Source organism: Nyctibius grandis, chromosome 1, assembly GCF_013368605.1.
Source record: "Nyctibius grandis isolate bNycGra1 chromosome 1, bNycGra1.pri, whole genome shotgun sequence".
Taxonomy (NCBI): Eukaryota; Metazoa; Chordata; class Aves; order Nyctibiiformes; family Nyctibiidae; genus Nyctibius; species Nyctibius grandis.
The window spans coordinates 89,582,898-89,601,403 of NC_090658.1; the positions used below are offsets into that span (position 1 = coordinate 89,582,898).

The window sequence follows — 18,506 nt, forward strand, 5'->3', positions numbered from 1 at the left end:
TTATATTTGAAAGGTTTTGGGAAGAATGTCAACAAGTTTTGGTACACATGCTCTTATATGGATATAGTTTCACGGAAATCAAAGGCCTTTTGCTGGGTTGAATACACTATGTTGGGTACTGATTTAATTGAGATCAAGAAGAGTTCCATTTTACCAGTATAAACTATCCTGCCACCACCAAGTTCATATACCAAGAAGTAAGTGCTTTGAAGTATATGCATGCATAGAGGTCACTTATTGACAACACACATTCTAATTATTGCAGAATGCAAAATCTTGAATTCTTTAGCTGTTTGTATGCCTTTTTTTCCTAAATACTACTTTAAACAACCATGATACTTAAATAACCCAGACTGCCTTCATTTGAAAAACAAACAAGCAGACAAAACACTCTGGATGTCATAAAAGTGTGAACATGAGTTCAGAAGAAACATCTTGAACATGCAGATTTTACAATGAAGAATTATTTTGTTATCATGGTGAAAACAAAGTACAAATAGCAAGTATACATCAGGAAAACTGTTAGTTATAGTTTTGTCGTTCCATTGTAGTAAGTTTATCTGGAGGTAATAACATGTAATAGTGCTGGAACTTCAAAGGAAATTGAATTTTACCTTCTGTGTATCCCAGCCTATTAAACTAGAGATTATGCTAAAGTGTTTTGTGGAGCATTAATATTGTATCGTTACTTCTTTCCTCAGTTGAATCTGGCTTCTCAGTCTGTATTAGAGGGGCTAAACGCATGCTTTGACCACAGAGCAGAAATTTATGTTCCAGAATTGGGAATGAATTTTCATGTACAGCACAAGAAGACTAAGATTTTTGGATGCCAGAATCCGTACAGACAAGGAGGTGGAAGAAAGGGTCTGCCCAAGTCCTTTCTTAATAGATTTACACAGGCAAGCTTATTTGTTTGGTTTAAACTATGTCATGATCCTCTCTTGTAGTTTTCTGCCTATATGAACACTCAGAATGCTCTTGATTCTACAGGTGTATGTTGATCCACTGTTAGCAGAAGATATGGAGTTTATTGGGAATACGCTCTTTCCTGCTATTGATAAAAGTATTATTGCTAAAATGGTTGCTTTCAATAACCAGGTAAATACATATTTTAATTTCTTTTGTATAGAGTTAGGCAGAATGCAGTAAGATTAAAAAAATAAAGTAGCATGTTACATTTCCGAGCATCTTTATAGAAGTGCATGTGTGAAAAAGAGGAATGGAAATATATGCAGAAGAAAACGAATAACACCACTAAAACCCACCTGAATTCTTTTACCACTACGATCAGATACTTAGTTGATAACTGAAGAGGCATTATTTTTCCCAGAAGATAAGATGTATATATACGTATATGAAAAAGGCTTTGTTCTACAAAAGGTGGAAACAATTATGGTTTGGTAGCTTGGTGAAGTGAGTTGAGAAAATGTTTTTCCACACATATGGCTCATTCTTGAAGCACAAACAAAATGAGCTATATCTTAGCAAGAACTGAAATGTGTTATTTCTGTTTCTGGCCTGAATTTTTGTTCTGCTCTTTATTATGGGATGTTGTTAGTGAAAGCAGCATCTGATCTTTACAGAAGCAGAAGCTTTTAGGGATATGTGGCATTCTTCTGGAACACTGAGACTCAGAGATGCTCAGATCTAAAATTCTGCTAATATAAAAGGTTTTCGACAAGCATTAATTACAAGGCATCAACTTACTAGCTATTTTGTGGCTTAAATACTGCCATTTTGCACAAAGTGCAGGAAATGAAATTCTCAGTAAGAATTCTATTTATGGTCATGCTTCTGAAATTGTGTGTAATCTTCATCTCATTAAACAAAAAAAAATAGTGTAGTAACATTAAGACAAAGTAGTATTCTGTGGCCTTACATAAAATCTTTCATGGCAGCATCTTACTGAATACTCAGAGTGCAAGAGGAAAAACGAAAATTGAACTGAATGTTAGAGAATTAGTAGAGGAGAAACAAACTAAATCAAGCTTTAGTTTCTGACATCTTCAGAAAAGTGAACACAGCTTGCTCTTTCTGTTGTCGTCTGTCTTGTAAGCAGTGCCAAAGGCAGAAGTTCAGTAGAGTTTTTTAAAATACTTGAAGACCAGCACATGGATGGAATAAAAGACTTTTTTTTTTTTTATTTCTACTTTTTCCAGATTGACAGAGAAGTAATGGCTGAAAAAAAGTGGGGACAGAAAGGAGGACCCTGGGAATTCAACTTACGTGATCTTTTCCGCTGGTGCCAGCTTATGCTTGCTGACCAGTCACCAGGATGTTATGATCCAGGCCAGCATGTATTTTTGGTATATGGAGAAAGAATGAGAACCAGAGAAGACAAAGAACAGGTAAGCTGTGTGTTCTCCTTCCTTGCTCTTCAGATTGTCAGGAAGTATTTCTAGAAATCCAGATGTAAATTTGAAGATGCTTTGCAATTCCTTCATAGATGTTACCTCTTACAAAAGAAAAATAGCTTTGTTTGGAGTTTCGGATTTAACACATGTACCTGCTCCCTTTGTCCTTTAAAATATCAATTTAATTACCTACTAGTATAAAAGCAGAAAGGTGGTGTAAGTGAAGGCAAGTAGAATAACAAATGACTTAGAGCAAAACACAACATATTCTTGTGTGGTTCTGTATTAAATAATAATGTTCTCATAGAAGTGGCATGGGTTGCATGCATATTTGTGAGGAAAGAGGAGATAGGGAGCAGAGAAATAGCACTGAGATATGGATATGTTCTTAATGTTATGGTTAAAAAGCATTTGTGTCAGTACAGTAAGTAAAAATAACGTCCCGTAATTCTGCCCTTTCCTGCTAGCATGTTTTGGATTTCTTTTATTGACTTTTATTTATCTGTCGTTTCTTTCATCTGCCTGTCAAATTGCTCCCCTGGTTCTGGTAAACTCACTACTTAAGGTTCCTCTAATAAAACACACTCGTTGCAGTTGTTATTTCACCTTTGCCACCTTCTTATCCCTCTCTTTCCTAGAAATCCTTTGCTTTTGTCTAATTTCACAACATTTAAATGGTATTAAACTACAAGTCGATTAGATAGTGACACTAAAGTTACTCAATGTGACTGGATATTTTTCTCATGGGTTTACCTTCCCCTTCCTGTAGTAGTATTGGTTTTTTGTGTGTTATCAAAGAGCTTATTTATGGAGTGACTTCTTTCCCAGTATCTTGTTAAAGAGAAACATTACTTACAGTATTTCAAGTTGCAGGAAAGTGTGGTTAGTGAAGGGGTTGCTGTGGGTAGCTCACACTCACTTTAATCACTTGCTGCATTTTGAATTAAATTATGCTTGTGATTAAACTGTGTTAGTTACTATCACATGGCTGTGAAGCCGAGAGGGAATGCTACTTTAGAAGTAAATCTTTAGAATAATGGGTAACTTAAGACTGATAAGTCTCTTTTTTGCTCTTTCAACTGTTTTAGGTTATATCTATGTTTAGAGACATTTTTGGCCAGGAGGCTGATGTGTATACAGGAACCAGGGAGTTTCACATCACTCCGTATAATGTTCAGGTAAGCTCTTGACAAGAGGATTTATGAGTGGAGAGAGAAGGCAGCAACTTGCACAGCTGAGCTCCCATTTGCCTCTTTGATTACTCACCAATGTGTCTCTCATCCCTTCCAGATTGGTTATTCAGTTCTTTCTCGTGGCAACTACATTCCTCGTCCTACCAGAAGTCTCTCACTTCTGCATCATTCACTGCGGATCCTCGAGTCTATAATGAAATGTGTGCACATGAGCTGGATGGTAATCCTGGTGGGCCCAGCAGCTGTTGGCAAAACCAGTCTTGTTGAGCTGCTGGCCCATCTAACCGGCCATCGGCTAAAAATCATGGCAATGAACAGTGCGATGGATACAACTGAACTCCTGGGTGGATTTGAACAGGTAAATAATGTTTTGGTAATATGGCAATATTTCTCCTTCCTACCTAACAGTGGCCAGTGCACTGTGATCTTAGTGTTTAAGCACCAAATGGAGCTTTAGGCACCACAGTCTTCTGGATGAACTAACTCCACAATGGCATGTTTGCAGGTTGATATCAATAGGCCGTGGCAACGCCTGTTGGAAAAAGTGGAAAATGCTGTGAGCACGCTAGTAAGGGACGGTCTTCTCCTGACAGAAATTTGTGCAGATGATGCTGAACTTGTGCTGCGTGCTTGGAGCAATTTCATCCTGAATTACAAACCCAAATCTCTGGGTGAAGGAGGTAGAAGTGTTACAGCTGAATTAGTGAACAAACTGGAGGGAATACTTGTACTTATCCAGCGACTAAACAACAAAATAAATTCTTACTCGAAAGCAGGTATGTATGGTGGGTGATTTGAAGTAAGACTGTATATTCCTCTGAAGAAAATATGAGAAATATATAAATCTGCACTGAGCGCTTGAGAAAACTTGGGAGTGTTTTACAGGTTTTTTGTAGTCAGTACTGTTGCTTCATACTATTTAAGTAACAGCCTAGCTTCTGAAAAAGTTACATTGATGATGCTTCTTCAGGTTTATTTTTTGTGTAGTTACATCTGGTAGTGATCAGTAGTCCACACTGAAATTTTCCTAGACTGAACTACTCAACATGTGATTCAATACAGCTCTTATCTTGTATTCCTAAGAAAGGGAATTTGGATATTCTATTCTTGTATTTGTTCTCTGAAGCATTAATCAGCTGAGCTTCACAAATGTCAGCAGAATAATGTATGGGTTGTTTTTTCTTTTTTTTTTTTTTTTTTTTCCCCCCTAAATCATTGTCTAAAATATGACATTAATATCCATCAAACTTCATCTAATGGGGGAGAAGGGATGGAGAAAAAGTGTCAGCCTAGTTTATATTTCTCTCTGCTCGCAAACCCTGTGTGTCCTCATGGATTTTGTCCTTGTGGATTTTGCCCGTGGGAGGCTACTTAAAGAGTTGGGAGTCTCTGCTGTTATGTTCCCCTAAAAAGTAGGAAGCATGTATGTTTATTAACAAGATAACTACTATTTTTCTTGAATGAAACAGGAAGCTACCTCAGTAATGTAAGTCTTGATGTAAGATACACTTCCTTTCAGAGTTTGCTCACCTGGTAGAAGAGTTCCGGCGTTTCAAGCTGCAGCAGGCCCAGGCTGCTGACCGTAACAGCCATGGCACTTTTGAGTGGGTGGATGGGATGTTGATTCAGGCCCTGCAGTCTGGAGACTGGCTATTGATGGACAATGTTAACTTCTGCAAGTAAGAGATTTTAGTGGCCTTGTTTCACTGAGTAAATCCCTTAACCTCCCTAATTTACTGTGCCTCTTACTGTATGATTCAAAACTGAACATTTTGCATTTGATAACAATATATGGGAGCAGTAGCTTAAATTTTCTGGAAGAGTGTCGTCCTTCCTAGACAGCTTAGCCGTTGATAGTTTTCCTGTTACCTTTTAACATAATTAGCTGTTCGGCTTTTTGCTTAAGACTGGTACCATTTTGATTTCAGATCATAAAGGGATCAAATTGTTACCTTTTTGTAACCATATAAATTTCTTTTGAATGTAGCCCTTCTGTGCTGGACCGCTTGAATGCTTTACTTGAACCAGGAGGCGTTCTTACCATGAGTGAGAGAGGTGTGATAGATGGCACGATTCCTACAATAGCTCCTCATCCAAACTTCAGGTGCTTTGCTTTTCTCCTTTTTTTTTTTTTTCTCCCTTTTTTTCATACCAAATAGCAGGTTTGGAAAAAAAACCTGTCAGCTGTGAGCCAGTCTTCTGGTATTTTGAATGCTGTTCAGTTTGCCATGTACTGTAGTGACACTGTCTGTCTGGCAAGGAAGAAAACTGCACTGTGATGAGATATGATAGAGACCTTAAGAGGCTTGGCTTTGTATCCCTATTGCAGCACAGACTGTTACACTGGAAAATTCATAGCAGTATACCTCTGCCTTGATTCTTTATTTCTAATTTAGGATTTCAGCACTTACCTGCCTCACTGTAATGGAGTTGAGGATACATGTGTTGAAGATTAAGTATTCAGATATGTTGGTAATGAAAGCTGGTATATGGACATAATTTTCTTCCCAGCTTTTTCCATCCCATCCATAAAGTTGAGTTTCCTGCAGTGACAGAACTTAAAAAAAAAACAAACCAAAACAAACCAGCCTGTATTCTCTCAAACCCGAAGTAGTCTCTGACGGAGATGGGAAGAGAACATACAGAATATTCTGTGTAATTCCTACCTTTTATAAATTCCTGAAAATAATATTGGGACTGATATGCTCTGATTGCTCTGAATTGGAAACAAGATCTTTGGCTGTCAGAAACCTGTTTTTGCTGAATTCTATCTCAGAAGTTTTTCTTCCTCCTTGCTTTTGAGAGATGGCTACTGATAGCAGTAACTACTTTGGTGTTGGATACTTTGGCTTTTAGATAGCACAAATTTATCTGAAGCCGTTGGTAAGATTTTTAAAAGTCTTCTTTATAGCTCAGAGGCATAGTTTAACTTTTTTTTTGTAAGTAGGCAAATGATAAAATAGACATAGCTCACTTATAACTGAGTTAAAAATCATGCAATATATCTGTGGCTAATTTCAAAGTATAATTACTCATACAGATTTCTCATTTGAAGTCAGTAGATGTCTCTGGCTTTCTAGATATCGATGTCCCCATTTTTATGAAGATTAATTTACTTTATGGAAGAGCAGATTTGTTGGTTCCGGAGTGCGAGTTTAAAGCCCTAAATTACATCTTAAGAATGTAAGGCGGTTGGACTAGATGATTGTTGTAGGTACCTTCCAACTGAACTATTCTATTTTAATATCCAACAGGCTTTTCCTTTCCATGGATCCTGTTCATGGGGAAATATCCAGAGCCATGCGGAATCGTGGGATTGAAATTTACATTCCTGGGGAGAATGATGGAAATGTATTGGACAATCTGGATTTGAAGTTACTCCTGCATGGTTTGGGTTTAGTGGGAGACAGCATCTGTGATGCACTTATGGCTGTGCATTCAGAAATGAAGGCAGCAGTAGCAGGTAAGAAAAGTCTGTTCAATATTTGTTAACAATCTGGGCCCACTACATGTATTTCGATTAACTCTTAATATTAAAAGCTTGGTTATTTTATTGTGTATGTCCTGATATACATAAAGGCATAAAAGTATGATCAGGTTGGTTTTTGTATTCTCAAGAAGTAGGCCCAAATCATAAAAAGATGGTAACTGGAGTGCTTTGTAAGCAGATATTAGACACTGGCAAGTGTCAGTTGTCTGTTGCTATAGGGAAGGCAATATATTCTAAGTGCAATAATACTCTATTTTGCAAGTCAGCGAAATAGAGGGTTTGCACAAGGCCTATTCAAGTTGTTCTTTGGAGCAAGATGACACTGAGTTTCATTCATCTCAGCTGCTTGATGTCTTATTTTGAGCTGGTTACTTGTTATTTACAGTCTTGTCAAATTTTCTTATTAACCTTGGGAAGACCCCATTCAATTTTCAAGACCCAGTAGGATTCATTTGTTTAGGATCTTCCTCAGGGTCTAAAGCGGTGTTTGTCCTCACAGGGCTGAAGGGCTGACAATTACTAAACATTCGTATCACCCTAAATGCTGTGTATCTTTCAGGTTCTGTGTCATCTTTGTCACCTTTGCTTCAGGCTGCTGTGTTAATTGTGCAGCAGATACAAAGAGGCCTTGGATTAGCAAAGTCTTTTTACAGAGCCTGTTGGGAAGTTTATGGCTGCTCACAACAACTGCAGATTAACCAAAAGGTAAAAGTCCTGTATTTGAAAGCTTTTCTTACATCATCTAGATAGGTGAAAAATATCATTTCATGAGGCTAGTATTTGAGATCCTCTGTTTCCTAAGTGCCTGAGCAAGGGGTTCATGAAGATGGTGCTCTTGGAGAGATGAACCAAACAATTTCAAACATCCTCTCAGGCATCTGTCAGATGATGAAGAGGAGGAGTTAAGCAGCATTGGGACATTTTCTGTATCTTTTAGATTCTGAGCCTTTTTTGGCTCCAGTACAGTTCTGCATGTAAATTACTCTAGCAGATCAGTTGAAGCTCCAGAAGTTGTTTTTTTTTGATATTGAATGATGAAGTACAGTGAACTTCAGCTGTCACCTGCCCTTTCATGACATGTTTTCTCAGCCTGGTGGTGTGCTACTGGAGACAGAGGTCAGAGTGAGAGTTGCATAAAGGCTGTCAATCTGAGATGTGCTTGTTGAGATATTCCCCAGGGGATAAGTATGGTTTATCGGACATTTCGTAGATAGTGGCTCACTCTTTTGCAGCATGAGGGAGCCAGAGAATATCCCAGATGGACTCTGAGGCTTACTCGTTTTTTAACAGCTTCAGATGAGACTTTGGGATATTAATACTGATTAGTCTATAGCCGTGAAACACTGTGCACACTGTCATCTGGCGGTAGCAATATTCACTTCCTATTTTAAACTGTACAGTATGTTATTTCACTTATGGTTGGAATGTTTTGATACTTTTATCGTGTAGTTTACGTAGTATTTGTACAACATTTGGTTTCTAATGATTTCATAATAAATATGTGCAATTAAAGATTTCCCTGAGCTCTATTGTACTTGAATACATGTTTGAATATGATTCTAAAGTGCTCTTTGGTTGTTTGTTGTAGCTTGTGTTAGAATTGGTTACAAAGCATGCTTCATCTCTGGCTTCGCATGAAACTTGGGGTGACTCTTTGCTAGCAATGGGATTGTGGCCAGACTCCCTACCTACAGGTGTGTTTGCAGCTGAAGACTCACTTCTTTCAACAGTCCGGAGTGATGCACAGGTCCTGATGTATTGTCTGAATAGACTAAACCTTAAAAACTACAGGTAGGCAAGAAACACTTTTTTGTCTAATAAATGAGTAAGAAACAAGATAGGTGTGAAATACTGGTGGCACGTCATTGTTCTCTGCAAACTTTTTACCTGAGCAAATTGTGTGGGTAGAGACTGTGGTAGTCACTCTCTGTAACTAAGGCTCCTGTTACCTTTCCATGCAACCAGTACAAATACAAGTTTAACTAATTACTGGTTTATTCTTCAGTCCAAAATACTTGACTCTATTCAATCTTCAATAAGTACATTTGACCCATTTTGAGTTGAGTTAGAAGGCATTTAGCAGAAAATGTGAATGCAAACGCAGGGTTTACAAGGTAATAAGAGCCCCAAAAACCTCTTCCTTCAGTTTCCTTCTGAGCTTTAAAAAAAATGAGTATTTAATTAGTTTTAAATACACTAATGATCCTCTGTAGTTCCTGCTTTCATGTAAACAATTATTCATCAGTTATTTTAGGTTCAGTAGCTTCAGGTGAAAAAAAAATCCCTCCTTCAAACAGAGCTGTTTGAAAGAAGTCTCATGTGCAGGGGCCATATGCAAGAAATATTTTAATGATTTCTTGAGCAATATAACTGTTGTTTTCACAACACTGGTGCAAAATCTGCCTGCCTGCCTGATTTGCTTAGTGACCTACAGTGGACAGGTGCTGTGGTTTGCTTCCAGTGAAAGAACAAGCTGTAGAAGTTAGTACTAAGATATAATATTGAAATTGTAAAACTGTAGCAACTGCTGTTTTTTTTTTTATCTTTGTCTTTTTTAACTTACCTTCACATATCATTCTGGTGCACAAATCAATTACAATTTCTCAGTGAAATGCTGTGCATATTCACTTCTGGCACTGCATGAATTTTTGACAATAGTGAGTTCCAAACTGTAGACACCCCAAACTTATTTGAAGTTGGAAACTGGCTTTAGAGCTAAATAAAGAGGAGAGATGATTGCATCGCCACCTTCTTACCTGGAGATGGTTGCATGCTGAGTAGCTTGACTTGCAAAATACGTTCTTTCATGGAACTGGCAGTTCGAGCCCTTGATTGCTGGACTTTACTTGTTTGTGTTTCAGGACATCACCACTGACTCTGCAAGATCTTCAAAAAATTATGCAGTCCACTAATCCCGAGAGTCTCAAATTCAGTGCTGTTGAGGTAGATGCAGACTGGATGGATCAAATGGAAGTTCTCCAGGCTTCAGTGAAATTGTTCATAGAAAAGGCAACCAGTCAGGATTGGACATTGAGAGTTAAATGGCTTAATTCCTTAGCCAAAAATCTGCCACAGGTGCTTGGTATGTAATTAAACTTTCTCTTTTGCATAAGGGCTGGTTTATTATATTTTCACAAATTGTAATTCTTCTATGAAAAGATCCAGACCATTCAAATAATATGGTATGAAGGTTCCTAACTATCCACATTAAATCAAGGGGACTGAGGCTCCAGGAAGAGACAGAAACAGGTTGTGCATATTGGGTATAACAGGAGACTTTGAGCTAAACATTGTCTTTTATTATTCAAGCATGCATGTAACTTGTACTGCTTCTGAATTACAGTTATTTTTTGATACCTCTTGGTCTATGTGAGCAAATGCCTTTCTCTTCACTATTTTTTTATAGTGATAGTAAAAGCAGTAAAATGCCTTCTGTATATTCGCTGTTAAAATACAAATGGTTAGAAAGCCAGGAAACTGCAGAACTGATATTTCCTGAAGCTGTGTTGTCTGAACATTCAGGATAGCAGCTGAGATGAGGTATTCATTGTTTAATTACATTGATCGCATTAAACTCGTGGAGAATTTAGTCAGGCATTAGTCCAAATAATTCACACACTTAGCTTCCTTGTGTGGTGTGAAATTTCAGACTCTTCTCCTTGCATAAATGGGATTGCTTGCCCTTGATCTTGGTGTCCAGGCAGGTGTGTCTATAAACTAGAAAATATCTAGAAAGTTAGTTTAATTACAGGTATGCTCTTATGTGATTTTTTTTTTTTCATTGGGACAAAAAAAATCAAAAATAAATGTACTGGGAGGAAGATTTGAAGGTATAAACTCACGGATTTTAAAAAAACATGTTTTTAATAGCATACATGAAGTATCACCAATTTAACTAGAACTCTTTACTGGATTTATCTATTTGGCCATGATATTCTGACTGCTTTTAAGACCTCTTGGCACTAATACAAAATAAGAGCAACCAGAGTGCATGTACAGATGAGATCCAGGCTGCTTGTGCTGGCTCAGTTGAAGTTATTTTTATTTATTTGTACTAAATGCTCTTTTCCACCTATGTTCTCTCCCCTTCACCTACAGATCCAGTGCGGATTCAGCTGGACGCAGGTGCAGTAGCCCTTGGTCGTTTCTATGCCAGTCCTCTCTCGTCTGGAGTCAGTAACATGATCAAGTTGCTACAGCCAACTATGACAGGTACTTCTGAAAAAAATTTATATAAGACATTGGTGCTTCCTTTATTTGTTCTCTGAACATACTGCAACCCTTCTTAGGAAATGTGTGTAACAAAACAAAGGCTAAATTCTAACTATACGTTTCTTTTGTTGCAAAAGAAATAACAACAAAGCTATTCTTACTGTCTAGAACTGCAAATATGGCAATTAAATGCATTCATCGTATGCAAATCAGGTATGAGTGCTATGACTATGAGTCCTGACTGTGTCTCTGTGACCCAGGTGTATTCCTACAGCTCAGAGTTAAGCAGTGTTCTTAAGAGTGATGCATATATCTACTGCCTTTCTGACTGGATGGTTTAGGCATCATATTTTTCCCCAGCGTTTGTTGTGTTGGCCCATCTGAAACCTATGTTGAGGCCTGTAATTTTCCCTTGGTGTTTTACAGGGAGCTCAGGCCTGTCGTTTCCTGTTCAAGCTTGTTAGGTGCATGAAAGCTGCGTACAGTGATACTGGACCTTTTATGGATGGTCCTAGCTGTCTTGCCTGGACTGTGAAGGAAAAGGGAGTTGAATTTGAGTTTCCAGGCGGTCTTTTTGGGTATTCTGACCACTGGTTAATTTACTTTCATTGTTCTGTTTTACAGAACCTGCAGCCAACTTAATGCTTTTCTGTTTGGATATCTGGAGTGAGTGAGCTTAAGACTCTGCCTTCCTCTTAGACTTCCTTCTTTTTCCCTAATGTTCTTTCATAGGCAGAGGGATCAAGGAAAGTCTTTCACTGAATGCTGTTTCCCCTGCTGTCCTGTCTTGTCTTGTCTACCTTCCCAGATGAACATGTGATGCCTCTGGACCCAAGATGGAATATGCAGTTGTTGGATATCATTAGAAATTCTATGAACTTTGATACAGAAATGGAACACACAGATCAGCTTCTAATCCTTTTGAAGTCTGTAGCAAATCGGTGGGTTACTAAAAAAGCTTGTGAAGATTGCCCGATGACTGTAATGAGTGCTGTATAAACACTTGTGGTATCTGCCAAGTATGTTTTTACATTTTGATAGATGTGATCTAAAATACTAGGTAGAGGTTTCGTACAGGTATTTAAACTCTGTTTCTGTTTTCTGTAGATGCAGACTAAAACCAGTCACTTAACGTAGGGAGCACGGCTCCCAACATTCCATATAGGCTGGAGTACTTCAAGGACAAATCAGAACTGTGGGATAAAGCATAAAAGAGGCAGAAGCAGCAGTGTGCAATCTCTGTGACATAAAACTTAAATAGTTGCTCTGCTTTTGGATTTGGAATGCTTTTCCTAATAAGAGCAAAAAGTACAGAGTTTTTGCAGTTACAGTATAAGGAAACAGTTGCTCACATACCTTACAGGTGGTGGTGTTGCGTCTGCTTAGTAGCTCACTCTTTTTTCCTTCCTGGTGATTGCTGAAGTCAGGAATCTGCTTTTTGTGAAGCTTGCTTCTGCAGAAACCGTATTCAAGCAATTAGTTATGCTGCACTTGATTCTCGTTTCATAATAGAGTGAAATATCAAATGTCGCTTTGTAATTCACCATCCTCATAAGGTAGAGGCTTTAAAATGGTACTGGATTTCTAACAACTTTATTTTTAATTCAGGGCAGTCTTATTTCTTGACCGAGAAAAAAGAAGCTACACTGAGAAGAATTTGATTACCAGCAAGAAGCCAAGAAATAGTGTCTTAAGAATGTCTCTAGATTTCCGCAAAGGTGGGTTGATTTTCACTGTTCCTTTCGGTTCTGTGGTCAATTTGAAATACGGTTAATTTGCACGGTTATGAAATGTGTACTTTAAACGTGGTGTGTCCTGAATGTGCGAAGGAAGATTGTGTGAATGTAAAGCAGTCGTGTGAGTACTAATATGATATGTAACACATTATTCTTAAATGCCACAGCATACGGTATATCTAATTTATGTCCAGCCTTTACTAGGTAGTGACTGGATGTAATTTCTCACTTGATTATCTAAACTTTAGAAAGATGGTGGAGAGAAATTGGAATTGTGTTTTGTCTTTAGCTAGTAAGAATAGCCAAGTTCTTCAGTTGTGTTTTTGTTCTAATCCTCTTTATTGTTTTTTGTAATTAGGATGTTTACTCCTAAAACAAAGTGGAAAAATTTAGTTAGCATGTTGCATAGAAGCAATTGATCAATGTTTTCTTCCTTCTGGATTTTTTTTTTTTTATTAAATGCATAGAGGTAATAGAGAATTGTGCAAATGGTAAAGGAATACTTTTTGTTACTTTGATTCTTAGATATTTTTGGGGTTTTTTTCCCCCACCACAGAGAGGATCTCGTGATCAGAAATCGACCCTTATTTGTCATGTTATGTGGCTGGAATATTCAGTCTCTCCCTTTCTTTCCCTCTTCCCCAAACCTCAGATCCAGGAAGTTACAACTGCCTTCCTCATGCAATCGTGGTCAACCTTGCTCCTTTCTTTGAACTTTGGGATGCATTTGCATTTCACTGGGTGAAGTCTACTCAGATGGCCTTAAGTGATGATGACATGCATGATGTGAGTAGACTTTTCACAGTGCATTTATGGAAGTTAGTGAAATTAGACAGTGTGCAGAACACTGTTTTTATTTTCAGGGACCATGAAATAAACCACAGTGTTTCTATTGGTATTCAGAATATGCCTGACACCAGTCAAATATGTTTATTTCGGTGGCTCTATTTGTGCTCTGTCTTATCATTTCTTCTGTGTGCAATGTAGTTTTTCAGCCTGCACATACTCAGGGTGGGAATTATCTTACCTAAACGTACACACCTGGAACCTAGATACCCAGTGTGCCATAGAAGTGCCTGTTTCTCTCCACTAATGATAAAGGGAGTATCCACATCCATCTCAGATAAAGATATTTGAACCTGGACTTCTGACATGCATGTCACAGGGGTGGTTCACTTCTCCCTCTCCCTTTTCAGAGCATGAAGATCATTTTGTTGAAATCTGACAATGACATTGTAGACTTGGTGCAGGGCTTACTTGTTTTTGACTTGTGTGGTTCCACCTGCCAACAGAGCCGTGTGGTATTTTTAGAAAACATATAGTTGAAAACATGTAGTTGAGTGCTAGTTGTGTACCACTAAGTATAAAGCATTGCGCGATTCTAAAATTAATGGAAATTAGCATATTTTTGCATTTTTCTCTTGCTTGAAGTACAAAGTGTTCTTTAACATTCAGGGCTCAGCAGTGGGAAAGCTGTAACCTTTTTGGCTTGTTGTTAGATTTTATACAGCTTGCTGTGGCGTGACCGGTTCTGGGCAGTCTCTGACACACTGACAGTGGATTCGCCAGGGTTGTCACTTCTGTCTCTGCACTGGCACTGGGTTATGAAGCATCTAATTGACAGAATTCCTCAGATGCTTATTGGATCAGACCAGCACAAGTGAGTGGCTTTGATTTGTGTTTCTGTTAAATGGTTGTATAAAATTACCCTTTAGTTAGTACTATAGCTAATTAACATTGTTTGCTGTTAGTGTCCCAAGTTGTGTTCTATTAGTGATGCAAGTGCAGTGTATTACATAGCTGTTCATTTTTAAAATTCAGGTTTGTTAGCATTGGGCTGCTTCTTGCCCAAACGACCATTGAGAATTTTTACCCATTTTCTGCACTTTAAAGTTAGGTTGCCCCTTTAGTGGAAGGTTAAGAGAAGGGGCTGTCCTCTCTTGTGTGTCCTTTTGCCTTTTTTCTCAAATTCTGAGTTAACTGTGTGGGCTTTTCTTTTTTTTTTTTAATCTCCAAGGGTTTCCAAGGAAATTCAGTCTGTTTCACAGCAGATTCAGAGCTGCTTGGCCAATCCTGCTGGTATTTCTGCCAATATGAAGTTATTACAGAAGTCTCTAGGAAGACCTCTTCCTTTTAAGGTATTAGTACTCTGTTTGCAAAAGATTTGTATTTCCAGTGATGTCCAAATATGCTTTAAAATAATCGTAAAGATTTTTAGCACTTGCTTTCCAGGCCAGCAAAAATATATTTCTTTTGGACTGTTAGATTGATTAAAAAAGCAATTTCAGCATATGTTAATGTACATCTTTTTTGTGAAGTATATCAGTTATCCAGATAGCATTTCTGCTGTTAATTATGCTTTCTATAGTTAGCAGTTTTTTAATACAGGGTGGTGGACAAATGTAAAAATATTACCACGTGCTCTGTTCTGGAGATTTGTGAATATGCCACTTGCTTATTTAGTGAACATATGTGTACATAGAATAGAATGTGTCCTTTTTATACAGCATAGGATGGGGCTGCCTTGTGACTTACTACGACAAAGCCTCTTAACTCTGACATTTTTTCTTTTCTTAAGTTATTTCACCAATTAGTGTCATTCAATAAAGATATCTTACAGTAAAATTTTCGAAAGAATGTAACTCCCTTTTTAAAAGCAGGGCTCAAGTAGACATGTTGGTTGCTCATGTTGGTGATCAGTAATTAGACCTAGGTTTTTATGGTCTTATCTCAAAGATACTCAGCTATTCAAAAATGCACGTAGTTACTTTGTGAGACTTTAAAGAACATTCAGTGCCTACTGAGAATTTTGGGAGGTTTTTCTAGGCATCCAGATGTTTTTAAATTGCAGGTGTAAAATGACAATTTCTTTTAAGTGACAGTAGCTTCTGGAGTTTTTTCTTAATTGGTGTATTTATTGCCCTTAGTTTAGGTAAGTTGCCATGTTGAGGTGTTGTTTGTCTGCATAATGTATGTAGTTTCTTCATGAAGAAAAAAAAACTTGACAAGGAGGAACTGTGGCCAACTATTTTAACTTCTGTCTTCCTGCCGTATTGAGTAGCGCTACAAAAGAGTTATCGTTAAGTTGTTGTTGCAGATTGGTTTTTATATACTTGTACTTCAGTCGTGTGCATGTGAATTTGAAATCTTAGTTCTGACTGCGGTCACGGATATTGTTTGTTGTTTTGTTAGCACTGCTGAAACAAATTGCCACTTGTTCAAATATCTTTTTCATGTTTCCAGGATAAACTGGGCATGGAATGTTTTTCTCAGTTAAAAGTTCTCAGCAAACCACTTAACATCTTGGAGCTAAGATTGGTCGTTGGAGAAAGTAGATGGCAGGAAAAAATGTGCTGTCTGAAAATTGCTGCCACTGCATGGAAGATGAAGAAAGCATTGCTGCAAGCTGGTGGCCTGATAGTTAGAGCTAATCATTTAGAAGATGTTAATCTGGGTAGGTAACACTTTTGAAAAGCCTAACAGGATGATTTCTGCCATCTCCATCCTTTTTGTATACAAATGGAAAGGATGTGAAATGTTCACTGGCAAGAAGTATAGTACATATATTTATGTGCCTCTTGTGCTTTGTCAAACAGATCAACTAAAGATTTTTTTGAAAGCTGTACATTCACAACTGAGAGCAGAAGGAGTTATATATAGTCATTCAGAAGAAAGGTTTACTGAAGATACCATCTCTAACCAGTTAGACCCTGCCTTGTTAAACCAGCTCTGCAGTCGGGTTCAGCTGTGGCCTGCAATGGAGTACATAGGCATGCTCTGGCAGTACAAACTGACAGCAGATTATGTGGCCAAGTCTTGTGCAAGAAGGTAAGAAGAAGGTTGGAGAAAGAAATCCCATATTCCGTTCATGAGATTCAGAATCCTACAGTACTTTACATTTGTATGTAAATCTGTGTGTGTATGTATATATTAATATACATGGCTGTGTGTATATGCATATATATGTATGTGGTGCACACATACTCATATATATTTATGTATGTAAATGCATATGCACTGCTTGTCTGCATGCAGAATTGCACTGGGCAGCTATAAAAAATATCAGCAAAGGGAGTAGTTTAGTGTTACAATGCGGAAGTAGTTTTCTTCTTGTCTGACTTACTTTCTTGATGCAAATATAGGAATGCTGATGTCCAAGCCCCTTGGAGTAAACACATTAGACTCCAGAAATTGCTTTATTAATGATAGAATGGATTATAGGTAGAGGAAAACTAAAACCTTTTATGTGGTAAATGGTACATAGTATTTTCCGTTTGGAAATACATAGTATTTGCCTCTCACTGAAATAGAAGAGTCCTTCAGATTAGGAATTAACATGAAGATGTTTATCACAATGTTGCTGGGGGCTACTGCAGAAAGACTGAGTTAGACCTGGTGATGGAGAAAGTACGCTAGGGTGCTTGCTTCCTTTTGCGTAAACTACACACATATACTTGTAGTTTAAATTAATGTTACTAATTTAAGAAGTGTTAGTGTTGTTTTAAGGAGCCAAGGGTATGTATTTTTTGACTGGTTTATCATTCCTTAAAAGAGAGATCTTAATTTATAAATTTCAGTGAAAGTAATTTTTTGTGCAATGAGACTCCTAGAATCAGTGGTTCACTCTTGAATTCAGCTAAGTTCTGATTTTCACAAGAACTATAAAGCTGGAAGACAGTTTGTCTCCAAATGTTTTGTATGTTTTGCTGAACATGCAACTTATGGCTGCAGAAGATGCCACTTCTTCCCCCTTTTGTTGTATTTAGATTTTGACAACTTTGAAGGATGCAAGTGTTTTGAGTATTGAGTGCTTGTTCTTCTCCAATGTTTAAAATGCTGTCATTTTAACCTTTCAGGGAGTCTTTTTTATTGTGACTTCACCTGCCATTCTCGATTTGTTTTACTATTCAAATGATTTATTTCATATGCCCTACTTAAGCATTACTTAGATTGTATTTCTTTTACCTGCTACAGGGAGAACTGCAGTCAAGAACTAAGCATATGTTCAGATCTAGTTCAGCTTATAGCTTTTTCCCTGAAGTTGACACCAGCTGCTTCTCACCAGCTATCTGGACTGTGGCACTTGTTACACCTTAATGAGGTAAGGACAAGTTTTAGTTTAATTAGTCTTGCAGAAGTTTTCAACAGACTCTTCAAAATAGGTATATCTCTGTAAGATTTTTGACATGCAGTTTTTCTACCTGTGCCTGACAATAGTTGTTCCTTCTTTTAAGAAGAAAGGTTATTAACTATGAGCCTGCAAGAAATGTAATTAAAACACAACATTAAAACATAAATAAAACACAGCGAAGTCTTAAATAACATAGTTCTGTATGATCTAGTTTGGTACCATTGTTCCGTTCATCCATTTGTGACCTAATGGAAAACAGGAAATTGAATCGCAGGTGCCAGCCTGGTTGTATCTATGTATTCAAAGTAATTTTATGCTGAAAAATACTTGCCTATGTTCCTACACCTCTAAATTTTTTTTTAGGCCTGTGTTGCAAATCAGATAGACTGA

General features: G+C 37.6%; 1 protein-coding gene across 1 annotated transcript in view; it reads left to right on the forward strand.

Moving 5' to 3' along the window:
• MDN1 (midasin AAA ATPase 1) overlaps positions 1 to 18,506 on the forward strand; it is a 104,922-nt gene that overhangs the window by 45,684 nt on the left and 40,732 nt on the right. The window contains exons 38-58 of the mRNA XM_068416982.1: positions 702 to 899; positions 991 to 1,098; positions 2,160 to 2,348; positions 3,443 to 3,532; positions 3,645 to 3,905; positions 4,053 to 4,323; positions 5,067 to 5,226; positions 5,535 to 5,651; positions 6,802 to 7,010; positions 7,597 to 7,742; positions 8,626 to 8,828; positions 9,899 to 10,119; positions 11,136 to 11,249; positions 12,058 to 12,190; positions 12,858 to 12,967; positions 13,638 to 13,771; positions 14,485 to 14,645; positions 15,003 to 15,123; positions 16,229 to 16,439; positions 16,582 to 16,813; positions 17,960 to 18,086. Coding sequence (XP_068273083.1) covers positions 702 to 899; positions 991 to 1,098; positions 2,160 to 2,348; positions 3,443 to 3,532; positions 3,645 to 3,905; positions 4,053 to 4,323; positions 5,067 to 5,226; positions 5,535 to 5,651; positions 6,802 to 7,010; positions 7,597 to 7,742; positions 8,626 to 8,828; positions 9,899 to 10,119; positions 11,136 to 11,249; positions 12,058 to 12,190; positions 12,858 to 12,967; positions 13,638 to 13,771; positions 14,485 to 14,645; positions 15,003 to 15,123; positions 16,229 to 16,439; positions 16,582 to 16,813; positions 17,960 to 18,086 — 3,516 coding nt within the window. The remainder of the gene's footprint in view (positions 1 to 701; positions 900 to 990; positions 1,099 to 2,159; positions 2,349 to 3,442; positions 3,533 to 3,644; positions 3,906 to 4,052; positions 4,324 to 5,066; positions 5,227 to 5,534; positions 5,652 to 6,801; positions 7,011 to 7,596; positions 7,743 to 8,625; positions 8,829 to 9,898; positions 10,120 to 11,135; positions 11,250 to 12,057; positions 12,191 to 12,857; positions 12,968 to 13,637; positions 13,772 to 14,484; positions 14,646 to 15,002; positions 15,124 to 16,228; positions 16,440 to 16,581; positions 16,814 to 17,959; positions 18,087 to 18,506) is intronic.